General features: G+C 53.1%; 1 protein-coding gene across 2 annotated transcripts in view; it reads right to left on the bottom strand.

Annotated features, from left to right (window-relative positions):
• Nucleotides 1–372: 372 nt before the first annotated feature.
• LOC122386277 (multiple epidermal growth factor-like domains protein 6) overlaps nt 373–14424 on the bottom strand; it is a 100274-nt gene continuing 86222 nt past the window's right edge. For both annotated transcript variants that reach the window (XM_043375323.1, XM_043375324.1), the window contains 16 exons: nt 13571–13658; nt 11279–11436; nt 9654–9773; nt 9243–9379; nt 8499–8619; nt 6563–6685; nt 6164–6262; nt 5661–5783; nt 5225–5339; nt 4368–4515; nt 3910–4132; nt 3695–3782; nt 3233–3410; nt 1998–2100; nt 1534–1776; nt 373–1303 (listed from right to left, as the gene is read on the bottom strand). In XM_043375323.1, the coding sequence (XP_043231258.1) occupies nt 1251–1303; nt 1534–1776; nt 1998–2100; nt 3233–3410; nt 3695–3782; nt 3910–4132; nt 4368–4515; nt 5225–5339; nt 5661–5783; nt 6164–6262; nt 6563–6685; nt 8499–8619; nt 9243–9379; nt 9654–9773; nt 11279–11436; nt 13571–13658 (2120 nt within the window). In that variant the 3' untranslated portion in view covers nt 373–1250. The remainder of the gene's footprint in view (nt 1304–1533; nt 1777–1997; nt 2101–3232; nt 3411–3694; nt 3783–3909; nt 4133–4367; nt 4516–5224; nt 5340–5660; nt 5784–6163; nt 6263–6562; nt 6686–8498; nt 8620–9242; nt 9380–9653; nt 9774–11278; nt 11437–13570; nt 13659–14424) is intronic.

The following is a 14424-nucleotide window of genomic DNA, read 5'->3' as shown; positions in this document are numbered from 1 at the left end:
CAATTCGGTGTCGATCTGAGGTCACCACATGACGTTGGCTTAGTATGACGCTCATGATTTGTGAGCCCGCTGTCTGCAATGTAAAGCGGTGTGTTCCAGTCAATTGCACTTGGGGTTTGGGGCCGCGAATGGGGGTCACCCGACTCAGTGCTGATTGCGGCGCGGTGATCTCAACTGTGTCGATTGGCCCATGGACTGCGGCGGCGAGTCAGTATGAGATGAACGGCACATTGACTCTGCGTCACCTCGCTTAGTCTGCGCGCACCGAGACGAATCTGGTAGTCAGTACAGGGCGTGTAACATATCATTTACGAGTAGTCACAATACATCCGTTTTACGAAGACGCGATCGTTTGGGTGACTGGCACGGATATGCATTGAGGCGGTATGTATTGTTAGCGCAGATGAAGACAGGCAGACAGGGGACCGACTCGCATGGCATAGGGTGCGGACGGTCAGACACAAACGCGACGTCTCACAGCACAGAACACTGCGCCACAGTGGCACGGACTAACACAGACTGCACACCGAGGCGACTATCCCCGGTCTGAGGACACTAGCGATACCCCGCTATAGGGGATGAAGCAGACGGACAGTGTCCAGCCGGAGATCCCCTCTGACCCCGGGTCAAAGTGCGAGGTCAGACCGCGTCCCGCGCTGTCCCAGTGTAGCCGCGCGCGACTGGCTAGCGGCGAGTTATGAGGCGTTACACGGCGTGCGGGCAGCTACCGCCAGTCGACTGTCTTCCCCTGGTCCACTGGACGTTTGTTGGTTCAGCAGTAGGAGTAGCGACGGTGTGGCCAGGCCCGGCTCCGCAGTCCCACTGCTCCGATCGACTTGTCCTGAAACTGACTCCGCGGCGCCATCACCAGAGCACGCCATGCCCTGTCACAAAGTGGCCATCCACGGACTCACGAGCTCGGCCATTCGCAGAATCACACAGCCCACCGACTCTAATCTCATCACAACACTGACTCTCCCGACTCTGACTCTGACTCTGACTCGCATCTCTCGTCTACCCGTCAGCGCTGGCGCTCAGTTCCCAGCGGCGGGGAGCGGCTCACATCATTAGAGTCCCGGGCCCCCAGGGCCTCAGCTGCGAGCGCGACACTGCGAGCACGGGCGGCCGCGCCGGACCCTCGGACGGGACGGCGAGGGCCGCGGCAGTGGAGCGGCAGGCAGTGCATGTTGCTGACGGCTCGGACCGCTCGGTCGGAGAGTAACACATCGTCTCAGTCACGGGTTCAGCGGTCACAGCTCTGTTCGCGAGCTGTTCAAACTTGCACTCCGTAATAAATAATATTCTGAAACAGACACCGACGACTACGATTAAAACATAGCAAACATATGTCGTCATTCTCTCACTTCACAAATCTAAAAAGAACATCTTGCTATAAAAAACGTGTTTACCAATTGCAGCACGAACCACTTTCACCAAAACACAGCTAAACATCCCCTCCCACACCATCCGGCCTGCCTCCGAGTCTCCCTTCACCCTCCCCTACCTCCCCTATTTCGCCCCAGACACACTCACCGTTGGGCCTCCGGCAGCGGTTCCCCAGCCAGTCGGGCGCGCAGTCACAGATCCCAGTGACCGGATCACACGAGGAGCCGTCGGCGCAGCGGCAGCGGCGGCTGCAGCCGGGACCGTACCGACCCTCCGGGCAGGGGCTCTCACAGGAGACTCCCGCCCGGCCGGCCGGACAGGCGAATTGGCCGCTCACCGGGTCACACGGGGCGCGCGCACACCGCTGCCGGCAGCCCTGGCCGAACGTGCCTGAGGGACAGGAGGGCGACCGGGTCAGAAGAGATGGAAACTGCGGATGGGAAACGTGAAGATGATGAAAGGGTGAGCCGTATACAACGGTACTCATTTCGGCCTATCGTTGCGTTTTTCACTTGTTGAGAACGGTATTTGTGGGCCGACAGACCGTGGAAAAAAGACTTCTAACAGCACCGAGTTTATATGTCGGCCTCCGAGGGAGTTTGTTAACATACCCTGCGGGCAGACGTCCTGGCAGAGGTGGCCCATGTAGCCGGGCGCGCACGAGCACTGTCCGCTGACCGGGTCGCAGCTGCCGCCGTTGTAACACCAGCACACCTGGCGGACCCCAACGGTGTGAGACACACAGGCATAATAGATGCTGTCAGTCTGGTAGGCACATAATTCGAGATACAAGCAGGTGGACCGGGAGCACGGCATGCCTATCTCGGCTGGCACGATTTCTGGCATAAGTTCCGTTAATATGTTACTCGCCTGAACACTATGTCACAAACTATACCAAAACCCCCGCTAATTACCCAAAGTCTCTTATCATGGTATAACCGGGCACTCCTCACTGGTTCCCAGTTATGGCAGAACGCTTTGACAGAACGACAGAAAGATGAGCCTCGTCCGGCGGCTATCTGACCAATATCATCATCATCATCATGTATTCTTATGTTCGTCCACATTCGATGGCTTTTCGGAACAAGTGTCAGGTTTACATAAAATCAGGTACCTATTAAAAGTAAAATATGCAGCATAAAAGTAAGATTGCACCCTACACTAAAAATATTAAAATACACATGAAACACGCCTAAAAGTTATCAACACCATTTTAAAAAAAAAAAAAGTATCAGTGTCCTATTTAGGTGGAGGTCGTCAGCCACTTTCTCGCCCTTCTCCGACAGACTCTGGCAGAGCGGGACTCTCTCACTTCCGCAGGAGCGCGGTTCCAGAGTGAGACAGCACGACAAAAGAACGACTTCCGTGCGTGTTCACTGCGCACTCGAGGGATCTGCAGCGAGCCGGCTAGAGAGCCCCTCGTGTCCCTGGTGGAGACGTCACTGCGGTGTGCGATTTGGGCCGTGAGGCCGGTTGGCGCTTGGTCGTTATTGAGCAAGTAGTGCATTTGCGATGCGTCGCGCTCGGCCACAAGGTTGTCGAGTGACGGCCACTCCAGTTTCGCTAACAACGGCGTGACATGGTCGCGTCTCCTCGCCCCCCTCACCACCTGCGCACAGTGGTTTACCACTTTCTGTAGCCGATGGCGCTGGGTGGCGTTGCAACCAGCCCATACAGTAGAGCAGTAGGCGAGATGTGGAAAGATAACCTCTCTGCCCACCTCTCTGATCTGAGAACATTTGACGTCCTCGCGCAATGTTGATCGTGGTTTTAACCTCACCTCGGCGCAGTGTTTGCCGTGTTTTGCCTCACCTCGGCGCAGTGTTTGCCGTATTTTAACCCTCACCTCGGCGCAGTGTTTGCCGTGGTAGCCGTGCGGACACTTGGCCTTGCACAGCTTGCCGTAGAAGCCGGCTGCGCAGCTGCACGTGCCGGTCACATGGTCGATGCGCGCGCCGTTCCAGCAGCGGCCGCGGAACATGCAGTTGGGCCCGTACCGATTCCGGCGGCACGGCGAGCGGCACCTGAACGGCGGAGGAGGAGAGAAGGGGTGAGTGGGGTAGGGCGGTCGTGGTACTGACAGAGGCTGGTGCTCTGAGCAGCAGGCAGCGTATTTTGATACTGCACAAGCACGGACAACAAACGTGGTTTAGATTGGCGTGGAGGAGACAACGAACATGCCCAACATTCATAGAGCTGTAATCTCACATCGATAGCTCATGAGTTGACCAGTTGTGACCATCATCATTCGTGTCTATAGCTCGACATCTGGACCTTTTCCCCGTTCCCAGAGAGGAGGACCGCTCACCTTCGACCGCGGAAGCCGGGCGGACAGATGCAGCGTCCGTCCTTGTTGCAGACACCGCCGGGGCAGCGACACCGGCGACGGCGGGTTTCTGGAAAACAGGTACGTCAAACGTTCGGGTGGAATGAGCATATGTAGACCAGAGGCACTAGAATCTCATTTCTATAGATCATCGTCCCATACGTGAGGAGTATCGACAGTACAGACTTTTCACTCACTTTGCACGGACGATTCTGGTTTGATTTCATTGGGTAGCTGGTTGGATTCCCTGGCGGTGGCCTGTGAGCCATCCGTTATACATTTCCCCGTCAGGTGGTGACACTGTGCGCTGGGGCATTTGGCCGAGCAGCGCTGGGCGCAGCCGGCTCCGTACGATCCGGGGGGACACTTGGAGCGGCACCGGCGGCCAGAGTAACCCGGCTTACAGTCGCAGTGGCCCGTCTGTCGGCACAGAGAAGGGGTGAACTCAACAACGCCGGGTTTGGCACAGTGGAAATGGACCTCTCCCTTCATCTCGCTCGTGGCAGCACCGACCTCTCGCTCTGTCAATGGAATCGGACGTCGGACATCAGCGACGGTACTTGTGGACGTTGGACATGACTTGTAAGTCAGAGGCGACATGGAATTTTTTGGCATGGTAATCAGTCAAGCTACCTAGAACCTGTCGATCTCTTACCTCAGCGTTGCAGCGGTACGTGTTGGGTTTATGGCACGTGCATTTGCTCTGGCAGTTGACCCCATACGTGCCCTGAGGGCAGATCTGGTAGCACTGCTTCCCGAAGTAACCGGGTGGGCACTCGCAGTAACCGGACACCTTGTTACACCTGTGAACAGAAGAACTCCGATTGAACATTCCAACCGTGAGAGACATTTGAAAGGTCACACTATCAGCGACACCATATACTCGCACCTATCGCCTGACTGAGGTATTCCAAAGACACCGCCCTGGCGACGAGCATCGATAGATCGAGCGTCACATCCGTGTCTCGGATCTCATGCAGTGATGATAGTGACAGTCACTTACGGTGGCCGGGCTGTTGCAATAAATTTATCGCTGCCTCCCTCAAAATCAATTGCTGTCCAGAACAGGCTCGGTAAGTGATTTGTTGGCGGGACAAGGCACTACGAAGACAGAGCTCAGCAGTTTCAGTATATGTACACAGGGCACGAAACTGGTACACGGAACAGGGCAACTGGTCTGTTTCCCGAATAGGAGACCAGATCAGGCTCCATTTCTTACCTTTTTCCCGAAAACGGATCGCGACAGTTTTCCCGAGAAAACCGATGTTTTCTCGGGACACGGCGCTGGACAGTGCTTACTCACCTGTTTTCTGGACAGGGCACCCGGCAGGGTCCCAGCACTCAACTGTTTCCGGGACAGCGGTCTCCAATTAGCCTGTTTCCTTGGGACAGGGCAGACGGGGCAGCGCTCTAAAACTCACTTATTTCCTGGACATGACTATTATAGGCAGCGCTCTATAACCGACCTGTTTCCGGGACAGGGTACTACAGGACAGGTTCTCCATCACTGACCTGTTTCCGGGACAGGGTACGGGGCAGCGCTCGCTGCACGAAGGTCCGAAGTAGCCGGCCGGGCAGCCGTCCTCACAGCGCTCACCGCTGACACCGGCCGGACAGCTGCACTCGCCTGGTCAAACAATAGGCACGAACGGCTTCAGTGAATATCAAAACGGTCTGAAATGGGGATGAACCGTATTGAACGCAATTATATTCCATAAACTATTACGATACCTATATAAATAGTGGCTGCAATGGGCAATGGCATCTTACACGTCAAATTCGGGAAAAAAGATCAGCTAATTACTCGAGAAAGTGATAGCAAAACGCAAATAAAATGAGCCCCATGAATTATCAAACCATAGTGAGTAATACATTGAGTGACCCAATGGGATCATACTATCTAATAATCAGTTGCCTGACCTGTGACATGTGACAGCCTCTGTCTGACCTGTGACGTGGTGGCAGGTGCCGCCGTTGAGGCAGGTGCACAGCTGGTTACACCCGTCGCCGTACGTTCCCGCAGAACAGGGCAGGTCACAGTCCGGGCCCATGAAGCCCGGCTTGCAGTCCTCTGCAAGACCGAGATTCAATCAGACCATGATCAGACTAATGGAGCCTTGTCAGGGGGATTTATAGCCGCTCTGTCAGCATTCTACTGCGATCGAAATTTGTCCGATTCTTCTCTCCATACTACAAGTTAAAACCAAACAATAACCATTTGAATAATAAAGTAAAGATGGAATGACGATGACATCACCTCCCTGCTACTCCGATGGTGCATTTCAGTATATTCTTGTGGCAATACTGTCCCGTAATGCATCATCCATCGGTGGTTCCAGTACCGTCCGGAATACATTATCCTGCCATGGTAATTCCACCGAGCACGATCAGCGCCTATTCCCGTCATCCCTCACCCTACATTCTAGGTAAGAAGTAAGAACATCCTCTCACCGATAGTCTGCGGTGCGCCGAGTGTCCTCAGGGCCGGGAACGGGCCGTCCCCCTGCACGGAATTGGTGAGATGCTGCGCCGCAGGAGCGTCCGAGATCTCTGTAACCGAGCGGGAGGGTCGGTCACAAATCATGACCGCGGGGCGAGGTGAGAACCGCTCCGAATCGGCGGTGGTATCGCTACTGGTTGTTTGAAAGGCAAACTTCATCAAAAGGCAACCGTGCTTACAATCTATCGCGATCTCTCGATGCTCACAGGCTTATACAAAGACCTAGGATTGATGACTGCGTTCTGCGACGCACCTTTCGGCTGAATCCCTATTCTACTGACCGTCGCGGGTATCTATTGACCATATCAGCTGCCGCTACACTCCGTGTACTACGACGCCGTTGGACTTACTGAGACAGGAGCGCTGGTCGACGTCCAGCTGGAAGCCGGGCTGGCACGAGCAGCGGTACGAGCCCTCTGTGTTAAGACAGTCCTGCTCGCAGCCGCCCTTCTGAACAGAACACTCGTCCATGTCTGAAACCGGGCCGAAAAGAGGCACGTCAGGAATGGTGACTGATGGGTGAGCCTGAGGATTCATGCATTTATGATGCGTCATTGCCAAAATATGACGGGAATTTGCGGGCAGACATTCCAGAAGCAAGGATCCACAATTAATCAATTCCCAAAATAATGAGTCCCGAAATATCTGTTGCTGTTTACCTCACAATAGCCACCCATTAATTTTGACGCAAATATGCATTTAGGTAGGCAACAATCACAATCACTTATTGATATCAAACTAATACAGTTCAGGCGTTCCTGATACCTCCGATACATCAATCTCCCGGTATTTTCAGCATTCCAACTCCGCTAAGCCGAGCAGAAACACCGTTCGCCCGGCAGATAAACAGTAGCCTGGTGTAACTGTCAACATTCAGCGGCGGCCAGCGTGACATGCAGATGCGGCGATTGAATAAACCTCAACAGTCGACCGACGGCACGGCCCTGAATTAGACCCGACCCCGACCGAGAGCCAGACAGACCAATATTGATGCTCGGCGGCCTCCGGCGCCGGGCTTATCACACGGACGGAGCCCTGATCCCCGCTCCTCAGTCAGATATTCACCCAACTGATACTGTTCGCTCTGTCACAGGTTTATTTCTCCTTATGTGTAGGAAGACTGATTTAGTTAATTCTCTTCGACAGTCTTGTCCTGTCGAACTCACCTCGGCAGCGCTGTTTCCCATTTCAAACTCCCCGTGACAGTGCTGTCCTGTCGAACTCACCCTGACAGTACTGTCTCCCATTTCAAACTCGCCCTGAACGTTCTGTCCTGCAGAACTCACCCTGACAGCACTGTCCGTATTCTCACCCTGTCGAACTCACCCTGACAGCACTGTCCGTATTCTCACCCTGTCGAACTCACCCTGACAGCACTGTCCGTATTCTCACCCTGTCGAACTCACCCTGACAGTACTGTCCGTATTCTCACCCTGTCGAACTCACCCTGACAGCACTGTCCGTATTCTCACCCTGTCGAACTCACCCTGACAGCACTGTCCGTATTCTCACCCTGTCGAACTCACCCTGACAGCACTGTCCGTATTCTCACCCTGTCGAACTCACCCTGACAGTACTGTCCGTATTCTCACCCTGTCGAACTCACCCTGACAGTACTGTCCGTATTCTCACCCTGTCGAACTCACCCTGACAGCACTGTCCGTATTCTCACCCTGTCGAACTCACCCTGACAGCACTGTCCGTATTCTCACCCTGTCGAACTCACCCTGACAGCACTGTCCGTATTCTCACCCTGTCGAACTCACCCTGACAGCACTGTCCGTATTCTCACCCTGTCGAACTCACCCTGACAGCGCTGTCCGTATTCTCACCCTGTCGAACTCACCCTGACAGTACTGTCCGTATTCTCACCCTGTCGAACTCACCCTGACAGCACTGTCCGTATTCTCACCCTGTCGAACTCACCCTGACAGCACTGTCCGTATTCTCACCCTGTCGAACTCACCCTGACAGTACTGTCCGTATTCTCACCCTGTCGAACTCACCCTGACAGCGCTGTCCGTATTCTCACCCTGTCGAACTCACCCTGACAGTACTGTCCGTATTCTCACCCTGTCGAACTCACCCTGACAGCACTGTCCGTATTCTCACCCTGTCGAACTCACCCTGACAGTACTGTCCGTATTCTCACCCTGTCGAACTCACCCTGACAGCACTGTCCGTATTCTCACCCTGTCGAACTCACCCTGACAGCGCTGTCCGTATTCTCACCCTGTCGAACTCACCCTGACAGTACTGTCCGTATTCTCACCCTGTCGAACTCACCCTGACAGCGCTGTCCATCCAGCAGGATGTAGCCGACCCTACACGAGCACCGGTAGCTGCCCGGGATGTTGTCACACTGGTGCTCGCATCTGTGTGCCTCTCCCATACACTCGTCCACGTCCTGGGATCGGCGGCAGAACAGATCGTCATGAAACAGCGACATCACAACTGACATACCATCGGCCCTCACGTGGCGGTGGTAAACACCAAGGAAACGTCGTCATTCGCCCGTTCGTCGAAATGTTTAGGCAAGCGGTTTCTAAAAGCACGACAATTCGCGGAATTTTATGATCAATGGCCACTGACTAGTTCCTTGAACATAATTGATCACATCACCGGACAGCTAGTTACCATTGCTAACACTAATCACTACAGCAAACTGACAGCCTCGAAGTATCGACCTGAAGAGCTCCAATTTAACTCCCAGAACCGGCGACAGGTTCTCTAACCAGCTGCAGCATAGCTCCCCACACCAGCACGGTCCAGTACATAGCTCCCCGTCCCCGTACGGGGACTCGCAGTTGCTACTGTACAGCGACCTTGAGTAAATTGTTCCAGCATCCTCACAGGGAACAACGATAAGCTGTCAGAGGGCACGCACAGAAAACCTCTGCTGCTCTTGTACAGGGACCGGCAGTCGAAATAAATGTTATCGGTTGTTACTGGACAGGACAGACGGCTAGCGTTGGGGTTCGTGTACGATAGCAACTGCGGGTCCCCGTACCTGTGATCTCCCGTCCATACCTGGCAGGTGCGCCCGTCGGCAGCCAGCCGGTACCCGGGGTGACAGGAACAGCGGCGCCCCTCGTCCGTGCTCGTGCACATGTGGTCACAGCCGCCATTGCCGTGCAGACACTTGTCCACCAGAACTGTGTACACGCCTGAGGCAGACGTGGTGTCAGTGGAAATGGGAATGGTGTGTTAGGCCTACGCTAACGGCGGCACAGTGAGGCCAACTCCGAGCAACAATAAGATGCATTGATTATCCGGACAAGGGCCGAATCAATCACACAACTCGAGCGTACCGCGTAGGGTAATAAACAATCAAGGGCTGGAAAGCTAGGCTCCACCTCCAATGACCAAAATTAATTACCTACTCTTGCGACTTTCACTCCCCCACCAACGCGCGAGCCGCGGCCTGTGGCGGCAACTCACTGAAGCAGGTTCTGGCATCGCTGGCCAGCTGATGGTCCGGCAGACAGTGACAGACGAAGGAACCGGCAGTGTTGGTGCACCTCTGGTTACACGGGGACTGCTCAGCGCACTCGTCTATGTCTGCGAAACAGCGGGGATAGGGAGGTCATGCGATCGATCCCTGAGAGAACACACCAGACAAGTCTAATGCTCGTGCATGCCAGCGGGACATGAAGCGACACATGAGTCGGCGCACTCGTAAGTGGATGTGCACCGTAATGGTGCTGTGATATCAGAGCACCCGTCTAAGCCTTCATGACAAGTCAGACATGCAGAGCTACACAATTCCTGGCCTAAAATACCCGTCAGTCTTCCATGATAGGGGGACAGAGACGTCTGTCTATAAACTGAACAAATCAGGACACGACACATCAACGGGAACCGCACTGGTCATCTACATGTAGGTATGCACTACGCATCCTTTCGGGCTTCGGCATTCACTAGCTCACTCACTATCACCCCTATTAGACACCGCGGCTGCTAACGTCTGTTTAATGGGATTCTTGTATCAAAGCCGGTCGCATAAGCTAACCTGTTAACGGCTGCAGCGGCTGTAGTGTGAAATGCAGCATGACGTAAACCAGCGCACGATTACGATGAACAGAACTCATTGGCACTTATCCAGCATTACAACAACCAATCGGACTCTCCCAGCCACAGACCAGTGGCGCCGAGTGACTGGTGAGACCGGAGACGATAATCCACTGCGACGGGACTAGCGCGAGAGCTAGGGGCAAACGAGCACAGCTCCACAGCCGCGCCGGGTGCCGGGGACGCGTCCACATTTTCTGGCACATCTCAGAATCTCGCGACGAGTCTCTGCCAACATCAGCCCTCCAGACATGCGGCTATCCAGCACACTGGACATGTGAATCTGCGACTCTTCGAGAAATGAAAATGGTATACCACACAATGTTGTGCTGCTATGAATGCTCATAATGATCCGTATCAGTACTGGTGAGGAACACCTTCAAAATCTGCCGCTAATTGCTCGTTTTTACGTTGATAATCACGGCCAGTGTGCCACTCCTTTGCATCTCATTCTATTCAGGCTTTCGTCAGCCGCATTGTTTTGTGCTGACGAATAACAAGCAACGGGGGTCGGGACTTCTAGAGGCCGCCGTGACCACCGTACCGAGACGTGCCGTGAGCCGCACAGTGGGCCCTACCAGATACCGCGCGCGCGTCTTCAAACGATGTTTATTTGCCAGCAAAATTAGAGCGCTGTTAAATAAAACGAATTGCATGTTTGCAGAAGCAACAAAACATTAACGTGAGAAGTGGTCTAGCTCTGACCGAGCCTGAGCGCGGAGGCTTTTCACAGCCTGAGCCAGAACGAAATGTGTGCCGCGAAGATCATGGAAGGAGGGCGGTTGATTTTTTAACAAACTCAACCACGCTAAGCAAAAAAAGGTGCTTACTGTTTCAGCCCGTGCATGCACTAGAATGTCATTTCGACTATGCTAAACCTTGAAGCAATGAGTTCCATCAAACGCCACTTTAGCGATGACCTTATGATGCATTATATGCAGGGTACCTATAGCTCGTTAATCTGCACTGCACAGTGCACAGTGCACATGTCCCACCTTCACAGGAGGTGCCGTCGTCGCCGAGCCGGTAGCCGTCGTGACAGGAGCAGCTCGGCCGTCCGTCGTCCCTCGGCGTACACACGTGCTGACAGCCGCCGTTGTTCTGTGAGCACCGGTTCCGCTGGCACGAGCGACCGTCGGCGCCGAGCGAATACCTGCCGGCAGATCAGCCATGAGTTAGTTGTAAGTGCAGGACATAAAAGCGTGCACGTATAAACGGCGTGACATGCGTATTTCAAGCTGATTATATCCAAGTACAGTGAGTGCATCACGCTAAACCGCACCATCTACATCCGTGCTCATCACTGAGACCCAGTGATGGTTGACGATCACTGTAATCCCCAGCAGAGTATGGGTTTGTAACCTGCCGGAAACGGCTCTCCTTCCGAGCTCATTCTCCTCCCTGGATCTGACGATTCACTGTAGCTTGCAGACCTCACTCAGCCGACCACAAGGCCCCATGATGACCCAGGGCTCGCCAGGGGAATTATGTAGACGTCAAGAGTTAGACATGCATCGCAAACAGAAACACCAACAGAAGTTAACCCGAAATTCAAGCAGGGACTCTGACGACACATGTGAGTCATATGAGAGCCCCAACAGGATCTCTCTCCCTCTCCCTCCTTGATGACTCCTCTCATTAGAGTGGTGAATGGTGATATCACTGACCCGCTCCCCTCGGAGGCCACGCTTAGCAGCGTGCTCTCATTGAGACTCGGGTTGGGGAGTACTCCCGCCCCTCGGCCGTCACTGAGCAGCCAGAGACCGCCGTGACACGGTGTCGAGTTCTGGGTCTCTCGGGTGACGATGATACTACAGTCGGAACCGCTGTCAATCAGAGTAGCGACCCGTGCTGACAGGTACCGAGCTGAGGGCCACCCGAGACGACATTCGATATTTCGTCGGCCGAGCGTGAAAGAAAAACCAAAACGCCTTGCTGCAGTGTTCAACACGTGTCAGCTCTGCTTTCATAGGGTCCATGCGAAATAAAAATGACGTTTGTCTATTTATGTGTTGCCTACTTTATTCTCATCTTTTTTAGTCTACTGTCAAAGTCCCTGGTGAGAGCGAAATAGTTTTTTTTCGATGACTGCAATGACTTCACTTTGGTATAAGTTTTGTTTCAACCTTTCAGTTTATCACGTAGGTAAGTAACCGCGTAATGCTAATTTTCAGCGGTTTTAGGTATGGTATGTCCGATTCAAAAATTCACTCAGAAAGTCCGTGCCTGCTGGCTGCAGTGCACACTACATAGTGCATACCTACATCCGTTTAAATTGGCGGGCGCATTACTAAGTGCGAGTGTTACCCAGTACAACAATGACATGCGTGTATTAACGTAATTTGTATTCACGCATAGGAAAATATAATTACGAGCGAGCGAGCGCAGCGAGCGAAGCGAAGTCTTTTCAATATAACGGAAAAATCTCAGTATGAGCGGCCTGGCCTGACGCTTTTGAGAGGCTTATATCTCAGCAACCGCTGGACCGATTGGCCTGCGGTCTTTTTTGCCGGGTAGCCCCATCCCTTCTACCCCGTAATTGACCACTTTTGATACATCTCAGTGACCGTCGTGGCACGTGCCACGTGAAAAGTCAAGGATGTTCAAGCAGTTTTGCAAAAGTAGTGATTTTGAGAGGCCCATATCTCAGCAGCGGCTTGAGCGATTGTCTTCCGGTAATTTTTATAGGGTAGCTGCATCCCTTCTTCCAAAGGTCGGATACTCTTGATCTATGTGAGTGACCCCCACTGCACGTGCAAAATACAAAAAGAAGAGGTGCCAAATTTGTTCCCATTTCAGTAACTCTAATTACTGGGGCGATTTCGCTGAAACTTGGCATACAGATAGGCACCCACCAGGCAATGCATTCCCATGTGTTGCAGTTAGGGCGCTACTGCACGTGCGCACGTACAGGGGGCGTTTCCAGATCTCGAGAACGGCTGGGCCGATTGCGCTCAAATTTGGTACATGGTAGGGGACCGGTTTGTAGGGTGCCGTGCAAAAGTCATTTTGGACCCCGTTTGCACGTGCGCACGTGCAGAATGCCGCTTCCAGATCTCAGGAACGGCTGGGCCGATTGCGTTCAAATTTGGCACACCGCTAGCGACCGGTTAGAAGGGTGCTTTGCACAAGCCCCGTTGGAAGTACCCTCTCGCCCTTCCGCACGTGCAGGGCTCACTATCTCGCTCGCTCGTTCTTCGCCCAAAAGGCGTTTTACTGGTATTAGGTAAATGTAATACCTATGCATTCCTAACATAATATTAACATGTGGACACACAGCGCCTTACCCGAGGTGACAGCGGCACTCGACCGTGCCCGACGAGTCGTCACAGATGTGGGCACACCCGGCGTTGTTGTTCAAACACTGACTCGCCCCTGCAATCACAGATACGGTTAGTGCCATCAAAAGCTGCAAGAACGTCAAGTAGTTTATGCCAAGGTCATACGGAAGCTCACATACGAGAAATGTGGCTTACATAACTTTTGTGCCGTCGTTGCTACCCAAAAGGCCACTTAACTTTACACAGCAGGCAGTTGACTAACACCCGTGTGTACATTGTGCAGAGGCCTTAAATCGTGTAGTTTACACCAGTACCAGACAGGTTGAGGGCTCCTAAAAGCAGGCTGCACGATGTCTTGGCGGACTCAATTGGCAAATCACAGATGATGCATTGTCGGACAGCCAATCACAGACGACATATTGTTGGACGGCTAAACTGAGGCACGGCACTGGTGGTGATTGGGCCCATGGTGCGGAGGGGCGAGGTCACTGCTCATCGCCAGACGCCATGGGCGACTCACTGATCAGGGAGCAAGTGCCGTGCATCAATTGATTTTGGTGCACAACAACCACACAAAAAAACTTGTGTGCATTTTAACGGTATAAGCTGAGGTACCGCCACATTAATCAACAACTCTCCCAATACATGTTAGTGCCTAATGTTGCCGTATCATTCACTTATCATTCATTCATTCATTCATTCATTCATTCATTCATTCATTCATTCATTCATTCATTCATTCGGCAATTTTAATTTTTGTTAGCTTTTAGGTACCTATATCGTCTTATTTTCGGTGAAAAATTAAACCGTTATAAGTTTTTTTTCTACCTGCTAAAAAATCATTTAATTATGAAATAGGT

The sequence above is a fragment of the Amphibalanus amphitrite genome, unplaced genomic scaffold (genome assembly GCF_019059575.1).
Source record: "Amphibalanus amphitrite isolate SeventyFive unplaced genomic scaffold, NRLGWU_Aamphi_draft 000245F_arrow, whole genome shotgun sequence".
Taxonomy (NCBI): domain Eukaryota; kingdom Metazoa; phylum Arthropoda; class Thecostraca; order Balanomorpha; family Balanidae; genus Amphibalanus; species Amphibalanus amphitrite.
Note: the sequence above shows the minus strand (reverse complement) of the source record. Positions and strands in the feature narration are given on the sequence as shown.